Source organism: Chanodichthys erythropterus, chromosome 17 (genome assembly GCF_024489055.1).
Source record: "Chanodichthys erythropterus isolate Z2021 chromosome 17, ASM2448905v1, whole genome shotgun sequence".
Lineage (NCBI taxonomy): Eukaryota > Metazoa > Chordata > Actinopteri > Cypriniformes > Xenocyprididae > Chanodichthys > Chanodichthys erythropterus.
Genome location: NC_090237.1, coordinates 18,399,781 through 18,419,480, shown reverse-complemented (window position 1 = coordinate 18,419,480; position 19,700 = coordinate 18,399,781). Strand labels below are relative to the sequence as shown.

At 38.6% G+C, this 19,700-nt stretch overlaps 1 protein-coding gene across 2 annotated transcripts; it reads right to left on the bottom strand.

Moving 5' to 3' along the window:
* Positions 1-3,779: 3,779 nt before the first annotated feature.
* On the bottom strand, positions 3,780-17,387 carry hic1 (hypermethylated in cancer 1). 2 transcript variants are annotated; one of them, XM_067365586.1, is made up of 2 exons: positions 17,137-17,387; positions 3,780-9,968 (listed from the first exon to the last, which is right to left on the bottom strand). In XM_067365586.1, the coding sequence occupies exon 2, from the start codon at positions 9,949-9,951 to the stop codon at positions 7,738-7,740; it is 2,214 nt and encodes a 737-aa protein (XP_067221687.1). In that variant the 5' UTR covers positions 9,952-9,968; positions 17,137-17,387; the 3' UTR covers positions 3,780-7,737. The 2 variants fall into 2 exon arrangements, with proteins under 2 accessions (XP_067221687.1, XP_067221686.1); XM_067365585.1 differs by lacking the exon at positions 17,137-17,387 and adding an exon at positions 15,253-15,824.
* Positions 17,388-19,700: the final 2,313 nt, after the last annotated feature.

Sequence of the window (19,700 nt, the reverse complement as noted above, 5' to 3'; positions counted from 1 at the left end):
AAGAACACAATTTTAATACCCCACAAATGAATTTTATACAAAAATCTTATAAAACATTTGACATGCAATAAATACATTCATTTCAGTAAAAGCATTTTGTTGAAAAAGAAAAGGAAAAAAGAAAACTATCGACAACGCAATAAAAAAAAAAATACTGCTCAAATGTATTTTTATTGCCTTTTTTTGGTCACGTAAATCTTGCAACAAAGCACTTGAAAGTGGCATATTAAATTGTGTTATATTTGAAACAAGTTCAGAACAAGAAGTAATGGTGATCAGTGATATCAAAACAGACATGCTGGTGTATTACTTGGCTGGAGAGTAATGGGAACATTCACAGTGAGCTGGGTGGTTGACTTGAGTTTGTGCCTTTTCCTCTTTTTCACTGTTCACACTGTTTTTGTACTTCTAAATGCCTACAATTGTTTTAGGTTTTTGGTTGGTGTCTGGTTAATGTTCTAGCCCTTTTTTCTGCCCTTTATCGCATCCTCACCCCACTCTTTTAGTCCTCATCACACTACATGCAAGCCTCTGTATGTGTGTGTAAACCTAGAGATGTTCTGGATGCTCTCTTTCTTGCTCTGTCTCGTCAGTAACACTGGCTGTGTTTTAGTAATGACTTTTTAAACTCAAAGAGACACTCCAAAAGGAACAGGGCAGCCTAATTAAATCTGACCTAATCTGGAACAGAGAGCAGTGACAGGGCTGTCTGCCATCCAGCTGCAAGTGTGTGTGGTCATGCATGATTACAGCGGCACGGTCCTATCAGGCAGTCGTTTTGCTGACGCTTTCTGTTGTTTACATGTTTGGTCAGGCTGTACAGAATTTTTAAGCATGTCTACTTGAGGATGATAAATACAAACAGAGCTCAGGACTGTGTGGCCTGGACTTTCACTGATTCGGGTCTCCGCTTCCAGAGTTTCAGCTGTGCCTGCGTTCCAATCTAAACATGCAAAAGGAGACACTGGTAGCTGCGGTACCTCGCTGCCAGCACAAAGACAGCCTGTTCCTGTCATACTGAGATGAGGTGATAATTTTAGGGCCTGGCGAAAGTATCCTGATAGTCATGACATAAGCTTTGCCATAGAAATATGATCCGGCGTTACTGTTATGCCTCAGTGCCACTCTGAGAAAACAACTAAAACGTAACTTGACACTCTCAAAAATGTTTCTCTGCTTGCTGTTTAGAGACCCATTACAAGGTCAAGAGCACAAGACAGATTTGCTTTGTAAAATCAGTCCCAAAGGACTGACAGAAAACGCCACGCAATGAACGTTACTCTTGCCTTATAAAAAATGCTTGTAAGAAATTTAGCCAAAATGGGTTCTTTATGTATATGGGTCAATGACAAATAATGTTGATAATGGTGTATCTGTCAAGTAAAAAGTAATCAAAAATTCTCCTTAAACTTTGAATACATTAGTGTGTACACATCTGAAGGGATATTAAGAATTAAAAAATGTATTTAAAAATAGATTTTGCTTCACTATGGGTTTAAGAAAGCAACTTTACAAATAGTTATTTTAATGAACAAAACATAAAATATATAACTTAACCAAAAAAATTTTATATATTTATTTATATATATATATATATATATATATATATATGTATATATATATATATATATATATAATGTAACTCAAAATTATTAGAACAGCATTTAAGTCATTGTCTGTATTTTGTCATTGTTTTTTAATGTATTCTTCAGTAACATAATAGATTCCAGACCCCCCCCAAAAAAGCATCACGTCATTGACCCATATGATATATGGTTCTATAATGAACTATTAATATAGCTGAAGAACCTTTCTTTTTTTAAAAGCATGCCATTTTGAGATTTCCACAGATTCAGTGGGAGGCAAGAACTTCTGTGTGACCAAGCCAAAATTGTGCAACCCTAAACATATTGGCCTTACTGGCAAGTCCGGTATTAGTATGTTCATTTCCTTTTTAAATGTTGAAGTTTCCTTAATCACAAAGTTCCTCTTTAATCTGCGTCTCTGGGATATATTTATAGTTATTTAGTCAGAGACAATAGCCCCCGTATGCTGTTTACATAGTTTACGTTGCCTAGTGGAGGATATTAACACATGGGAACTCGATCGGGGCTTGAAGAGAAAGTAGTTATTCACATAAACATTTAGACAACGGTCTTCTTCAGCATGAAAAACAGCTGGGCGCCTCTTCATCAGAGGTGTGGGCAAGAGCTGAGCATCTTGGGTCAGGCTATAGGAGAGGGAGAACAGCGGCTCGAGGTGATTTGGGGAAAGCATGTGCAGAGAATGAAGGGAGGAGATTGAGTGGGAGGAAGAAGAAGGAGTGGCACAAACGAGAAGACGAGTGACTGAAGTCATGATCAAGCCACAAAAATGATGATGTGAAACAGATGAATGTGTCAAAGCCCCCTTACTGCCTATTCAACTGTTTTCTTTCCTTGAGAGACAATGAGACAGATGGACAGGTGCATTGTGGGCTATGCCACTGACACCACAGTCATGGAAGTTTCCACATGATCTAACATGACTCACTGCAGACTGCTGTACACAAGTCAAGATCGACAATTTATGTTAAATCTAGATAAAAACTGCCAAACGTACTGCCAGCTGTATGAAGGAAGCTAGCAAGCAAGGAGCTAGAAAGACTAGCTTGTTGATAAGAATTTCTAAGAATCTTTGAACCTGTCAAGATTATCTCTCTGAGAGGATATGCACAAAACTGCCACCAGCATCCTTCCTGATTTTAATCACACTGCTTGTGATGAAGCCACAATAGAAAATGTTCTGTTTCTGACTAATAAAAGCTTTAGATATTACTATTTAAACATTCTAAGAGTATATTGGTTCCTTCTATACTTTATGGCCAGCTTTGGTTTTCAGCTCTGACTGAGTGGGGTTTCCTGAAACGGAGAGGAATATTTCCTTTGGACACATTTATGAACCATGGTCAGACTCGGAGTATATTGTTCCACATTTTTTACTCCATATCTCAAGTTTTGTTTCTCTTCGCAGGGCCCGTGATGAGAACAAGCAAGGTGACCAGAGGGTTAATGACTCAAGAAATGCCAAAAAACGCCTCCATTCAATTAGGAAAATCAAGGTAATGTAGGGCCACTTGCAGTAAAAGTAAATGGGCAAACTTTTTAAAGGATGTGACACTTAATTTCATGAAAAAAAGCACTTACATTCTTCTGTTAAAACTTGAGCTGATCATTTTTTAGGGTTTGTGGTGTTGTCATGGCAACTGTAGAGTCAACACACACTCTAAAAAATGCTGGGTTAAAAACAAGCTAAGTTGGGTTGAAAATGGACAAACCCAGCGATTGGGTTGTTTTAACCCAGCGGTTGGGTTAAATGTTTGCCCAACCTGCTGGGTAGTTTTATTTAAACCAACTATTATTTAAAAATTGCTATATGGCTAGCTTAAAATGAACCCAAAATAGTTGGGAAATTAAAAACCAGATGCAATTAGAGACAACAATAATAGACAAAAGGTGAATGTTTATTAATAAGTTTAATATTTTATTAATATAAATTTAATAGTTTATTAATTTAAATTTATTAATAAGCAATTTAATAAATGTTTATTGTTTAATAATTATTCATTGAACATTAATAAATGTTAATTTCCAACATACTTTGGGTTCATTTTAATTAAGCAATACAGTCATTTTTAAACAATAGTTGAGTTAAATAAAACTACCCAGCAGGTTGGCCAAACATTTAACCCTACCGCTGGGTTAAAACAACCCAATTGCTGGGTTTGTCCATTTTCAACCCAACTTGGGTTGTTTTTAACCCAGCCTTTTTTAGAGTGCACATACTGTTTACAGATTATCCCCATTCAGTTGCATTGTAAGTGCTTCACTGTATTCCACATTTTTGTTTTTTTAAAGTAGGGACAAGTCTAAATACATTTTTGTAGTAATCAGCATTATGCAACAAATACTGTAAATTTCGGTTAAAGTGATAGTTTACCCAAAAATGTAAATAGTATCATCCTTTCCTCACCCTCATGTTGTTCCAAACCTATATGAGTTTCTTTTTTCTGCTGAACACAAAAGAAGATATTCTGAAGAATGTCGGTTGACTGTAGCCATTGACTTCCATAGTATTTTGTCAATGGCTTCCGTAAACTGTTACATTCTTTAAAATATCTTCTTTTGTGTTCAGCAGAAGAAAAAAACTCATGAGGGTGAGTAAGTGATGACAAAATGTTCTTTCTTGGGTGAACTTTCGCTTAAACCCCCTTAAAAACCTTCTTTGAGGAGCTCAAATCAAGGATGGAGGTTTTCAGTCTGCTTTTCCATAGATAGACAATGGCTGCAGTCCACCCGCCAAACCTGCTCTGTTCTCTCTCACCCTCCTTTGCTTTCTCTGTCCCTCTCTATCATCATCTGCCTATCTGCTTTTGAGCAGAACCACACCAAACATCCTGCTCACTGCTACTACAGAGTCAAAAGTTCACTTCCCCAGCTCAACTTTACTCCTTTGTAAGCGCTCCGTTAACAGAAGCACTTTTCGTATGTACAAAAACACAACCAAACATCTCACCTGCCCCCTAACCACGAACGCGCACACCTCTACAGTATATTCCCAGAGCCGTCAGCGCAGTACTGAATGCAGAGGCACTTAATATTTTGTTTTCTTTTCTCTACGCTTTTGGAAACGAAGTGGAAAATTTCTCCTTTTTTCTTTTTTTGTTTTGTCTGTCGGAGAGCAGGAAAGAGAGAGCGATAGATTTTCGATGAGAGCGAGCTAATGAATGGTGGAGAAGGGGAGTGTGAGATTTATTTTCCCACCACTGAAATCCACTTCAAACGGACTGTCACATCTCCTCAGCGAGTATTAATATGTCTGCGGTCAAAGTTTTAACTGTTATGATAGCTGTAATATTGTTCTTTGCCTCGAGTCAGAAGATTTGTATTCCGTTTACGCTCTGGGTTTCGTTTGGATACAAACAAACCTCTGTGCCCAGACTGTTTTCATGTGTTTTGTAAAATTAAGTTGAGAGGAATTTCTGGATCTCGGCTGTCCACTTAAGAGTGTTGGGAAATTTCAGCATCTGTCTCGCCCCAAACAAGCTGGTTTCATGCGTGTGGTTTAACAGTACATGTATACAAAACCTCACTGGGAGTCTAATCCTGCCTCTCGGCAAAAAGGTCAGCTAAAGTTTCTGCAGGCCCGCCCAGAACAAATTGGTCAATCAACTTCAGAAACTATGCTTCCCTCCTTACCAACTCGGCCAAGTGTTTATCATTACGGCGAATTATTGATAAACACACAACATTTCTTATACAGCATAACGTTAACAGTAATCGGACTTGCTGTCTGGCATTTCTTTTAGTGCATGTGTGAGTTTCAAACTGTGCTGTGTAACCCTAAGTACCTTCAAGTGTACAGAGAAACATACAGAATTCTTATCAAGAAATCATTTTTAATTTACAAATTTGCCTTTTATGGTAATTAAGTCATTTACCATTTCATTGTGTAACTACAGTATTTTCTGTAATGTAAAAATAGTAGACAGTTGCATAGGCTAATCAGGGAGAGAAAAAAAGAAAAATCAAAGAATCATTTCAGAGGGGGAAAAAAAAACACATTTTTAGCATTGTGAAATAACCACATGTTTAAAAACAATAAGATCCCTTCAGAACGTGTGCTTGAATTTTAATGCACACAGACAGCAATTATGTTTGTGTTTTAACTATTGCTAAAGCATTGTGTCACCCATGATAGGCTCAGTCCTGAGGTAAGCACCAATGTCATATCGCTTTGATTACGAGAGTTCAGTCTGACCAAAATATGAAAAAGAAAACAGAAAAGAAACACTTTGAATAGCTGACATTCTACAGAGTAAAGCCCAGGTAATTTGTCCCAAATTACATGTTCAATATTCACTAAGCTCTAAAGCTTTCACTAGCTCTTTCACAGTGCATTCGTGGTTTAAGTTTTCACATTCACCAACTGAGGTTGTAATTGTAACTAGTGGTTAAAGAATTTTTTTTCACTTAAGGTCTGGCAGAGGAAAAGACAAAAATGTCAGCATGGTCTTTGGAATAAAAAACAGCGGGTGCCGTATCTCATCAGAACATTTTCATCCGCTGTAAAACTATTTATTTAGAGGCAAAGCAGATGAATTGTAAGACATAAAGGAAGCAACCCTAACAGGCTACTGTGTTTCTTGTTGCTTGAAAGTGTAGCTTATGATATGTTAGTGCAGTAGCTGGGGGATTAGGGAGTATGTTCAGATCACAGGGCCTGGTCAACTGGCATAAAATCTAACATTAGTAGGACAGACAAGTGCGGATAGTCTTCGAAAATCGGAGATTTCACAGGGCTTACCCTGAGTGGACCAGCTGCTGCTATCTATGCTCACAGTATCAGAGAGAGAGAGAGAGAGAGAGAGCCCTGCTCCTCATGTTCAGATGGTTGTCACATTAACGGCTCTACGTGTGTGCGTGAGGCACCGCAGGGTTAAAGCCGTCACATTAGCCTGAAATTAACTGCACCGTAATAGGGGTGAGGAGGCCCTCTCAAACATTTCACATGAGGAAAGGTCTTAAAGGTGTTGCTGAATCAATCACTTATAAAATGTCACTGTTTATATACACAAAAGTGCCTTCGTTGTGACCGTTAAACATCTAGTCATGCAGAGAATCTTTCAGAGGGGTCGACTGCAATGCAACCGAAGCATATGGACTTTTCAAAGGCACCACCCATGCTTACTCTGTCGCACCAGATGGACCGAAACACGTGGACAAGGATTGTTATATCATGATAGGAATATGCACAAAGATATTCCAGTTGTGAGATCACAGGGCAGTACTTGCTACTTTTTCAATAAGCTAAAGGCACTTGGTGTTGGAGGAAAAGAAAGGGAACAAACACACTAAATAGCTCGAGATCATACACCTGAAGGTCAAAAAATTCAATGGCACTCTCTGTGAACTCTCATTCCACGCTGAAGGGGATAACTACATCAATGCAGAGAAAAGCTTAGATCACTTTACCTAAGTCCTGGAACAAACACACTCTTCAGTTAGTTGCTCCCTTTAGTATGGAAAAAACTGGGCCATTCACAAAGCTGGTAAATCAGATACAGGTGATCCAGTACTCCGAAAAATAGTCTATAAAAAGTCCTCCAATTACTATAAAATCCCAAAGATTTGGCTTTTTCTTTCGTCCAGATTTCTCTCTCCATTCTGGACAGAAGCCCTGAATATTGTTCATATGTGCTTTTTCATTCTATATACACCAATAATACTTAGTACACAGGTTTAGGGTATGATTGCAACTCTCTTCTGTAACATTTGACATTTTCTCTTTGGCTTTTCCATCATACAAAAAAAAAAAAAAAAAGAAGAAAAATAAATAAAAACAAACACTTTTTGGTTTTCAATTGGTTGTTTGGCTCGGTGATTGAACAAAAAAGAAGTTTTTTTTTTTTATATATATATATAAATACTGCATTGTCTGAGTGTCCAACGGTCAAAACAGATTATAAATAAAGCAGTTTCCTCCTTTTAGAAAAGTAATTTTAGAAAATGCACATACTGCAAAATCTGCAAAGAAAGGCACGTTCAGAATTAAACAGTTTTGTGCATTTTTATGGCCAACACATTCCGGCCTCCACTCTTTGAGGTGCAGGTTCAAATGAAGATGAGGTGAGAGTTGAATACTGTGAATGGTATACAGTGATGTCTCTTTAGTAAATATAGTTAGTGGTTCCCCCCTCTAGCTGGGAGAGTAGCGGTCAATGGTGCGGGACTCTGCCGAGAGCTGCTGGGAAGTGGGCGGCAATGACGCGTTCAGGACGTCCATCTTGTGGGTGAGGCCGAGGTGTTCCACAGCCAGCTTTGACAACGGGTATAGGCTCTCCATGGTCTTGGCGTCAGCCAGCAGGTGCTGAGAAGCTGCAAGAAGGTCTGAGGTTTTCTCCTGCTTCAGACCCAAATGCTCAGCTGTGTACTTGCTCAGGGGATAAATCCCCTCGGAGAAGTCTATCTTCAGCTTGCCGTCAGGAGTCAGTCCTCCACCGGCTCCACTGCTATGCATCTTCATGTGACTGATGAGGTTCCGCTGCTGTGCAAACTTGCCCCCACACACCTGGCACTCGTAGGGCTTCTCTCCGGAGTGGATGCGCATGTGCTCCGTCAGACGGTACTGCCGAGTAAAGCGCATGCCGCAGGCGTCACAGGCGAAGGGTTTTAGGCCCAAATGGCTGCGCATGTGGCGTGTCATGGTACCACGTTGGGTGAACTTCTTGCCACAGATGCTACAAGGGTATGGGCGTGTAAGCCAGTGGGTTTTCTCATGTTGCCTCAGGGTGGCGGGATCTTTATAAGACTTGTCACAGGAAGAACAGCGATATGGTCGTATGATCTCCCCAAGTCCAATGGAATGGAGGTTTTGCGCAGATTTGTTGTCTAGGAAAGGGCTGTGAAGGCCACTAGAGCTGTTCAAGCTTGTAGGTCCATGGGAATTGGTGGGTTTGCTGCCGTTGTTGCTGTTGTTGTCCAGCTCACTCCCGTTGTTTAGCTCTTCCTCATTATGCGTTTCCACATGAGCATTGAGCTGCTCTGAGCTGGGGAAGCCTTTGTCGCAAGGGATGCACACGTACAAGTTATCTCCGAAACTCTCTGGCTCGTACGGCATGTGATATCTTCCACCCGGAACAGGGGGAGATGGATGACCCTCGCTGCTCCCCGTCTCCTCGCTACCGGTCCCGTTCTCATCCTCGCCATCATCGCAGGTCCCTCTGTCATAGCCCCGCTCGCTCATGTTCAGCTTTTCCTCGCTGTTCTTATGGTGGTTCATGTGCTTGTGGTGTCTCTCTTTATCCTGCTCACCCATTCCTCCACTGTCATCCTCTTCGTCCTCCTCATCTTCATCCTCTGGGTTGGAAGGCTCATTCTTCACCCACCGATAGATGCTAGACCCATCTCGGCCTTGTTCTCTGGAGTCCTCCATGGGTTCTGGGCTGGGAGCGCAGGGGTAAGGTTCTTGGCCCTGAGGACGGTGCAGGTGGGGAAGATGGGGTGCGAGTGGATGATTAGGTAGGGGGAAGGGGTGTGGGGTGAGAGAACCCACATGATGGGATGTCTCCATTTTTCTGGAGCCATCATTAGGACTGAGCAGGGGGCTGGTGCTTTGGTCTAGCTCCCCTTCAGGCTCCTCCTCTGGGTGAAGTGAGGAGATCAAGTGGGGATGACCAGAAGGATGCTGGGATTGGGAACTTGGGCTTTTCTTAGACAGGTCAAGGCCATAGACAGAGCAGTTCCTGTCAGCAGAAGGCAAGCGTAGGACTGACTGTGGCGACAGGGATGCCTTTCCTGGGGGGTATGGTGGTGGACCCTGGGTGGGAGCTGGTGCATAAATCTCTCCGGCATGGGGGGCCAGTGAGAGGGGGGGCAGGTCCTCTAATGGTGTAGGTCGAGGGTTGCTCACTACTCCTCCAGGGTGGCAAGGGTGGATGACAGGGTTAGGTATTCGAATCCGTCCTCTCTCCATACCACTGGGGTCTATTTTGTAAGGTAAAAACCCAGAGTTAGGACGTAAATGGTACTTCCCATTCCTCTTCAGCTTCTTCTTGCATAGAGTCACCAGATCCAGCAGTTGCAGGTAACTTGCAGCCGCCAGCACTGCACCTATATTTGGCTCAGTTGGTGAGGTGGGGTCACCTTCACTTAAGCGTCCTGTGTAAATATAGTCAAGAATGACTCGAAACACACCTGGACTGACCATCTCATGGTCCAGATTAATGAGGTTGTCATGAACAACAAGAGACTTAAGGTAGAGGCTGCTGGCTGCCAGGATGTTCTTGTGAGCACGGAACAGTGCATTCTGCACCACAATGATCACATCACATAAAAAGCCTTTGGTTCGTTGTGTGTTCAGTTGCAAGAGGAGGTGCCTAGCATGACTTGGGACTTCCATGGCATCCAGCATCGACTTCAGACCAATACCTGAAACAGAAGAAAAATGCAAAAATTAAGCAGAAGCCAGAAATTTGTTGCAGACAAATATAAACTACCAGATTTAGATGCTTATTCAAATGCTGCTGAATTTTGCGTGCTTGTTTGAGTACTGTGGTATAAGAGGCCATGTCTATTCTCTCTTTTTTTTTTAAATAGCTGTCTTTTGAAATATAACACACATTACTGACACATCTGTTTGTGTTGGACTGCCTTGTAAAACTTGACTGGCAGCACTTGAAGATATGAAAAAGGACTCTTAAGCTTGTGTGCATTTTCTTGAGCTTGAAAATGTTTCTTCATCTTTGTAGACTTTCAGGTAGGGAATCGAGGGCAAACAATTCAGCTTTTCCTTTAATACAACAAGCATCAGAAGAACTCCATAAAAGTGAGCTATAGCTGAACGAGTGAGACTGCAATGGTTTTGTCATTATCAAGATAGAAACCCACATGTTTAAAACTTACAGTGAAGTGCAGTTAACAAAAAAGAACGAAAAAAGACAGAGGAAAAATGCCAGTATAAACATGTTTTCATATTGCTGTCTTCCTGATAAAGAATTCCAGAGGTGGTGTGTTGAGTTTTAAACAAAGTCAGACTGAAGGTTTTGCAAGTGTGATGAACAGCAGGCATAAACCAGCAGGGACAAAAAATGCAGCAAATTCATGACAGGACACTCTGCTGTAGTATACTGTATAGAAGTGTGACTTACAAATCAAACCATTTTCAAAAGATCACTTGTTAGAGGATTCCAACAAGTTACTACATAAACATTCAACTAACACTGGCAAGTTTAAATTCTAAGCTGAACGCAACAATTCCTGACATGCAAGCATAATATTTTCTGGTAAATTTGTAATGTGTATTCATTGTTTAAACCGTGCTACATAAGGATAGTCTGTACATGAGATAAAACGGATAGTTGGGGTCCCACAGGGCCTGGTTTCACTGATGGGAAACAAGAAGCTAAATAAATACAGTCATCACAACATCAGTTCCTCCTCTCATTGTTTATTTAATTGTATAAAATAATCCTCTTAGATGAATACTGTAGTTTGTAGTCATAAACTTCCATTTAATTAGCCCTTAAATCCAGCAATGCAAGCCAAGCCTATAAATTCAACCACAACTCCTAGCATGAATAATGCTTAACAAAACAGTTGCCAGAAAATGTGTGAATTATTCAATGACTTTCAGGGATTCGATTTTTTTTAACGAAATCCCTGTCAGTATTTTTCTGGTTATTCATCTCCAACAACCAATTGAAACAACATTCAGAAATCTACTAATGTATATATATATATATATATATATATATATATATATATATATATATATATATATATATATATATAAGGAATATATAGGAATGTATCCTTGTATATAAGAAATTATAATTATATATAAGAAATTAGTAGCCTACTGTTTTTTGCAGTTTCCGATACTGATCTTAAGCGAAAGAGCTCAAACTGTTGCTATAGTACCTTCATCAGGCTAACAACTGATCTGTCTAAATTATATCATTTGTATAGATCAGTGAGGCTAAACAGTTGAAATGTAGGCTTATACTTGAATGCAACCAATTGAAACAACATTCAGGAATCTACTAATATATATATATATATATATATATATATATATATATATATATATATTTATATATATATATATATATATATATATAAGGAATATATAGGAATGTATCCTTATATATAAGAAATTATAATTATATATAAGAAATTAGTAGCCTACTGTTTTTTGCAGCTTCCGATACTGATCTTAAGCAAAAGAGCTCAAACTGTTGCTATGGTACCTTCATCAACCACTGATCTGTCTAAATTATATCATTTGTATAGATCAGTGAGGCTAAACAGTTGAAATGTAGGCATATACTTGAATGCAAAAAAGGTACAAGATACCATTTTATAAGTAGTGTGTGGGTGGGGGTTGGGGGGGGGGGGGGGGCAGACCCCCTTGATACCCCCAAACCCCCCATAATGTGTCCCCTGGTTACATAAGGTTCTGGTTTCCACTATTCCTCCTAATCAAAATTTAAAAAGTAAAATGTGATGCACATAAAAGCTGCATCTCTGTCATCTCTTTAAAGTAAAGTGTGGCTGCGCACGAAGACGCGCTTGTCATTCTGGTTTCTCCACTAGAAGAACTAGGCACAGAGAAACCATACATGGACAGAACTTAAGTTCGTCGATTTAAAAAAAAAATTACTGTATACATATATTTACAAAACAATTATCCGTGCAGATTTTTTGTCAAAACTATTCCGTGTAAAAAAATAAATAAATGCACATCTGTTTAGGGAAAAAAAAAAAAACTCTTTACATTTATGTAAGAAGTCATGATTTGAAGTGATTTTTGAACATTTCCGTCTTGTGGAAATAATGCCGGCAGCTGGTTATTTTCGGTCTGCATTGCACCTGTACCTTCCTCCTTTATATCAGCCTGAACACTCTTGAGTTAGCCTAATACAATTTTACTAATTAATATATCATGTGTTCCGTTTAATTTCTAAACGCGCTCTATTAAAACGATTCTATAATTGCATAATTTGTAATTAGGCCTAAAGAAGATACACTTTCACGAACGCACAGAAACAAACTAATATCAGTTGCCTGTAGCAGACAAAGTTACCTTAACAATGAAGCACCTCAAACAAACATTACCCGCAACATTTCCTCTCAGTCTGCATTTATCTTCAGCGTCTGTCTTAATAAAAGCATAGGGTTGAGTAACTCATCTCCTCCCCCGCTGCCCACGGCCACGTCTCATCATTGACAGGTGTATTTTAAGGTGAATAGCCATTTTTGGCTCATGCTCTTTCCATTAGCTGTTTGAAAGCAGCAGATATGAGCGCGATTCGTGCCGTACACTCCTAAATGTGCTGCATGCATTCAATAACTATTAAGCACAAGATGACAAAACTTTAGCCTAAACAATAAAGAAAGAAACGGGACGAAAAGGACTGAAGGTTAAGCTTTCACTTGAAAGTTTAAATAAAATCTAATTAGTCAGACAACAACATACAGAATAAAAATCCTTTATCCTGTCACACAATGAACGTGTTAAGATTAAAAGGGAAGTGATGAAAGCCATAAATCGTGCTTTTTTATTTCCTCTCAAGCTTGTCACCTTGCGGGTTTACATTATGCGTCTTTAAAACGCATTTATCGGAGAATTTGAATTTGATCTCGTATGAGAATCGAATCATTTACATTATTATTATTTTTTTTTTAAACGCATCAAGTGATGATCTAATCTTTAGAACACGTTAGATAGGTTAATAAAAATAAATAAATACAGTTCATATAGAAAACTAATTTGAATATTAATTCAAGCGCTATCGATGCTTAATAAAATGTCACTTGTTTTGGTGTGCAGTGCATGCGACTTGGTCTGTTTGCTATATTTGGTATGATACAGGACTGGATTAAAGACAGTGCATGGGTCATATTTTAGGTGCTTTGGTATTCATTAGCCCTGTGTTTTGTCTCTGTTGTCATTTTGCTGGTTTAGGGGCGAGGCAGGGGTCTGCTCGTGTTCTTAAGACTTCCTCTCTCTTTCTCTCTCTCTCTCCGCCCTCGGTCTGTCATCTCTTTTTTTTTTCTTCTTTTTTTTCTTTTTTTTTACCGCAAAAGCGTCCACCCTTAGAGATTTATCCCATAGACTGAGTCTAATGTACCTTTAAGGAACAAACAGTCAATCAATCATTAAGCATATCATTAAAATTGCTGAAGTGGCGTAGGCTAGTTGTAAACACGGGAAATAGCCTATCTATAGGCCTAAATTTTGTTTGTTTTTTGAGGAACAGGAATGTCACATAAAACAGAAATAAAAAAATTTACAGTCAAATTACTTGTATGATTTAATAATTTAAATAGGCCTAAATAAAGTTTTCACGTGTACAAAAAAATAAAATAAATAATAAAACGAGAAAAAACACGTAGCCTATTAAATTAGTTCTTAACTGATGTCACTTTTACGTTATTTAAAAGAGTTATGCATAACTTATTTTTCAAGTTTTACTGTTTCCCAAAACATGATCGTTTTGTGAATGGAAGGTAAAACCTGCGCAAAACCTCTTGGCACCAAGAAGCGAGCGTTTGTCTTGGATCGTGCCTGTTTAAGTGGTTTAAAGTCAAACGGCAAAACACCTGAGATTTATCGACCATTTTGCATATATTTTGAAGGTAAGAGCTTGGAAAAGAGCACGTCATGCGTTACATATTCCGATCATAGTCTCTCGCGCGCTCCATCAGCACACGCAGCTCTGGATATTCATTCATAAATATACTGTGAGGATTGCTCACCATACCCTATATGTGGCCTCCATGGTCAGAGATGAGATGGAAATATTCTAGCCACATATCACATAATCTATATCTGTTTTATGTACTGTAGTCTATCTCTTGGATAGAGTGTTGTTGAAAATAAATAAAAAAATCTCACAGTAGTGTATCTATGAGCATGTTACACTTTTAATTGTAAATTAAAGTGAAAAAGAAAATCATAAATAAACATATTATGCCATTAAATTACTGCTTAGCTTTACATCTATGTTTGCCGTATTAAGCATAAACTGTTTCTCACTCCGTTTTCACTGAACAAATGATTGAGAGCTAGTCAGGTAAACATGCAGAAATGTTGTTTACAGTCTAAACAGAGAATCTAGCCTAACCTAAAATAGCCTGACACAAACAACAAAACAACAACAACAACAAAGACTCCCTAAACATGCTGAATTTAAATAGTTAATTTACGTCCAGACAGCATTTGCATGCAAGACATAGTGTGGCTGTTTTTAAAATCGAATCATTCTCTTTAAAGTCAAATCACTCGCATGTGAAACACCATGAATTGTCAATTAAGGATGAGCTGAGAGAGTCCCGTCACTGTGATGAGCGCACCGCCAATCACCGATCACTCACAACACTTCTGGATTCATCATGCCATTAAGTCGCTTTCTCAATGCAATAAATGAAAACTTTAACGTTTATACATATTTTAAAACTTCTGATCCCCCCCCCCCAAAAAAAAAAAAAAAAAAAAAAGTAGGCTATTTGCATTTTGAAAATAATCAGGCGTTAATATAGGCTGCTATGTGCAATAAAAGAACCGAAAGGCAAACAATCGGGTCTTAATTTTAAAACCTTAACATCTGCAAAAGCACTGACAGTTTGAATAAGATTAAACAGTTGCTCGGATTAATATTGTGTATAACTATGAATAAAGTGTTATAGTTAAAAAAGCACTGAACGTTACCTGGATGCCCGATCTCTTCTGCCATCCGATCTAAGTCTCCCTTAATGATCATCTCAACAGTCTTTTGGAGTCATTTCTGACGTTTCAACTTTGAACTGCCAGCCTCCCAAAAACCATGCCAGTTTTCCGAGCACGACTGCCAACTCTTTTTTATTATTAATTGCAATGAATTTCGTGTTGCTCACCCTCCCTCTTGCTCTCTGTCCCTCCTCCCTCTATCTCTCTCTCTCACTCACTCCTCCTATAAAAATACGTGCGTACTCCTGCATCAGTTTTCATCGTTTTTTTTTTTTTTTGTATGTTTTGTAATTTCCTTGGCTATTTTAGCATGGATGTAATAACGCGACTGGAGATGATAATGGGCTTCTGGGCTGTGCGAGTGTTTTAGCGCCTCGTGTGATGTCAGTCTACAATAAAACTAAAAGGTAAAATCGAGGGCAGGAACTTACAGTGACCCCAACTTGAACTTCTCAACACATCGAGGCTTCGTCTTAAAGAGACAGGCGCTTTATCGTATATCACAAAATCGTTTGACGTTATAGAGTTGCTGTTATTATGACTGTGAATACGGATAATGGTGGCCATAACTTCCGTGTAGAGTTTGTGATAAAGGAAAATAAATAATAGCGAGTCGTCTGCACACCCCTGTCTGTACCTGTGAATGTTTACACACAAACTTTTGCATAAAAATTGATTTCTTATTTAAATTTGCACAACAGTTATGATTTTTAATATGGTACCATCATGGCTCTATTCTTGGAAGAACCTTGAGGTATATGTAAATACCATATAGCTTATATATCAGAGTGCCTTAGTACTTTTTCTGTACGGAAACGGATGCTCTAATTTCAAACAGTTAGATGCCATTGACACTGTAGCTGAAATTTTTTGTTTATGATTTATAAGCTAATTTATTGGTGTATCTGGAGCATCAGTATCTATCTATAAAAATCTAAACTCACACACTTTTACGCAGACATTTTTTGGATCTCTATATTTAGAGAGAAAAGCTACAGAAATTATGCATAGACTTCATCACCAACACGCTGACAACATGAATGATGATCATATGATTCAATCATATGATGAAAACACCACTGGAAATTGTGTGAGTTTCAATAATAGATATGCGTCATCTTCATTTATTTAGGCAATTTTTTAATTCTGAAAATGAAGGCTCGAGTAAGATTATTATTATTTTTATTAGCAGGTCTGAAAGTCAGTGTAATATGGCCTATTGACAGATCACAGTTTATTGCACACTCTTAACAATAAAGGTTTTTGAATTGCCAAGGATTTTTAATCAGATGTCATATGGGAACCTTTTTATTCACTGATGGGAAACATGGTGCATTAAATAACCCAAACCAATACACTGACCTTAAGAACCCCTAATGTGACATCAAGAACTTTTATAATATAATATAACGCATACAAAAACCATACACAGTTAAAAACGTTTCTTCATAAGGAGAGGTTTCCTTACTGAACTTAAGAACTATTAAAAAACCTTTATTTTATTGTGTATATTGATGAGTGTTGTTCTAACAGCTGTACCAACGCTATCAATTAAATATATTGTAGACATATAATAGTTTTCCTGGTTGGTGTTAAGTTGACAAGTAGGATTTTATGATGTTTGTTGTCAATTTTTTTGGATGAAAACATATTAAGATGTTTTGTTTATTTTCAGATACATAGTAGTAATCATATTTAAAAAAAAAAAAGCGCAATAAGTTAGATCTCCTGCTGTCCAGACACGCCTGCATGCACGAGCGCCAGTTATCATAATCCATCAGGTAAGTATGTTGGCACGCGCTCACTGAGCACACCTGAACGCGCCGCAGGTAAACCCGCACGATGCATGCATTAACATAAACTCACCTCGGATTCATGTCTGATGCTCTTGCCGATCTTGACTTTCCCCTTACGGGATTCCCCTTGTCCAAAGATCCCCAATCGTCTGAAATCCTCTTTAAAACGTAAACTTTTCCCGGTGTTTCCAGCTTCTTCCGTGTTGTCCCTTGTCCTTTACCCTTCTCCCGTTCTCTCTCCCTCTCCTCGTGTTAGAATGGATCGGTCACTTGAGAATCTGGATGGACTCTGATTGGCGTTCGTCTCCAGAATCACTGCAGGCTGCGCGCGCAGCGACACCTAACGGCTCACAGTGTAGAGCTGACGGCAGAGCGCACGAGACTGCGGAATGCATTAATCATAAAATGGAAATAATGTGGCATACATTTCTGAAACTAACACAAGCATATTCTAATTTTTTTTTTTTTTTTTTTTGGTAGATGGATGTAATTAATCGTGGATTTAAATAATTAATAATATGTGGAAATGGAACGAAGTAGAACTATTGTGAAATTCTAAAGTCCCTTTACTTATGTTGCGCTGTTTGAGCTTTACAGTGAGAAACAGGAAAATATGATCAATAATACAAATAGAATTATATCCTAAAAAAAAGACTATAGTGTCATTATACCAAATTGTATTAAATTTGCACATGCACCATCCAGGTTGTTAGGAATAATTTCCTTTAATTTTCTGTTTTTATAAATGATTGTTTTAGCTATTTCTGTTTTTGTTACTGATTATTGTAACCACATGAAAAAAATTAACCTGTTCTTGTGGTGTTAAAATTCTTTCTTTCAATAACTTTCTAACATTCTTCTGATAGAAAAGAGCTGCCAGGTTTTTTTGAGCACTCTTTTTCTTTTTGGACTTTATTGATTGATTATTAATTGGAGTATTTTATTTTGTCGTACATGCGTAATCTTGCTGCAAGCAGTTTTACCAGCCATTGAGAAGTAATAAGTATTTTCATGTAAGAAACATAACGGCTACACTGTCAGTCTGAGTGAATTTAAGACAGAGATTCCCATGGTGTCATGTTTTGTCATTATTTTTGCTATCAGTTTGCGGCGTCTCTTTTGTTGTCGAGTGTTGAGATGCAAGTGGTTTTTCGCAGGGCACTCAGCTGGCAGAAGCGTTTTCATGTCGAAACCTGCCCCCCTCAGGCCCTTGAATTACTCTAACAGCTGACTGACATCTGTTTCCTGGTCTCTCTCCTGAAATTACTGCAGTTCAAGATGCTGCTTTTTAATTAGAATAGTCAAAGTCATAGCAGTCTGGCTTTACTGAGGTGAATGTATTGTCTTTCACTTCCAGTTTCTCTTGATGAACTTATGATAACCTCAAAAAACAGAGATAGGCAGATCTAGACAAAGGACAGATCATGGTCCAAACAGCACCTGGATGTTTTTCAGTTCATTTTTAATGTTACGGTGTGGTATAAAATTCACTGCCCATATGTGAGAGAGAAACAATGGGAATTAGTTGCTGGAAATAGCTTGGCTGTTAAATATAATTGCTGAATTGACCCTTGTGACTCACTGACCTTGACTCATGTGACACCAAAGTCATTTGGCTTTGTTATGTTTATTGTTTGTTTACTGGCTCATTAGATTTGCCAAAGTCAGCTCTTTTTCGCTTTCTGGAGGACACATTGGGCCTCATTCATGCAGAACGAATTCCTAATCGTTCACTAAACCATTCTTACATAAATTGTCATATTCAGTTCACATAAAGATTTTATGAACAATTTACACACAAATTCATTCTGCTTGTGTTTCATGAATGGGGCCCAGTGCATGTGCACACATGCAAAACTTGAATTTTGTTGATTTGGATATATGTTCAAGTGAAGGATTTGGAAACACATCACACCATAGCCAATTTCTCTGATCGACAGGAAGCGAAATGCAAGACTTTATCTCAGTTCAATCGCAGTTACCTCCCTGCGGCCAGCTAGCTAATGAAGACACACTTTAATATCTATAAGAACCTGATCTGAATTCCTAATGAGTCAACAACAGGTGAATGCCTCATACTCTCTGGTGTTTACAGTGATTAAGTGAATGAAAGCTGTGCTAAAACGTTAAGCAGGCCTGCCACTGGATCGCAGAGCACACTTAACAATCAGCCGTCACCTCCTAAATAACACACCTACTATTGTTTATTTGTATTTGTGCACGTGTGTGTGTCAGAATATGTGTGACAGGAATGTGTGTGTATAAGAGATGGAAAAAGTGCAAGAGAGCTGAACAAATTTTATTTTAACAAGTGGGATGTTTATGTGCTGCATGTTAAACTTTATTGGCCATGTGCATGAGTGATATTGGTCTGTAAGTGGGTCTGTGAGACTGCACTTTTCTGTCAAAGTTGAGAATAATCTGAGGAATGCCTGACTTGGGACCGAGGCATCAAGTTTAAGTATGCATAGAGAATGACTAATAGCATTCCACTCAATTACGATAACATTGTTGTTTTCCAACATAAGGACAGTTAAATCAAGAGCAAAGCCCAGATGCACCAGCGTCGCGGAGAGCCCGCTTTTGTTTCAAGTGTAGATGTTACAAATAGCAAAGAAAAAAAATCCTCTTAAA

What these genes read in the sequence shown, in the direction of transcription:
- hic1 (XM_067365585.1), bottom strand. Translation starts at nt 15,304, where the DNA reads ATGATCATTAAGGGAGACTTAGATCGGATGGCAGAAGAGATCGGGCAT. An exon ending in AGAAGAGATCGGGCATCCAG is followed by an intron (nt 9,969 to 15,252) that starts GTAACGTTCAGT and finishes CTTCTGTTTCAG; the next exon opens with GTATTGGTCTGAAGTCGATG.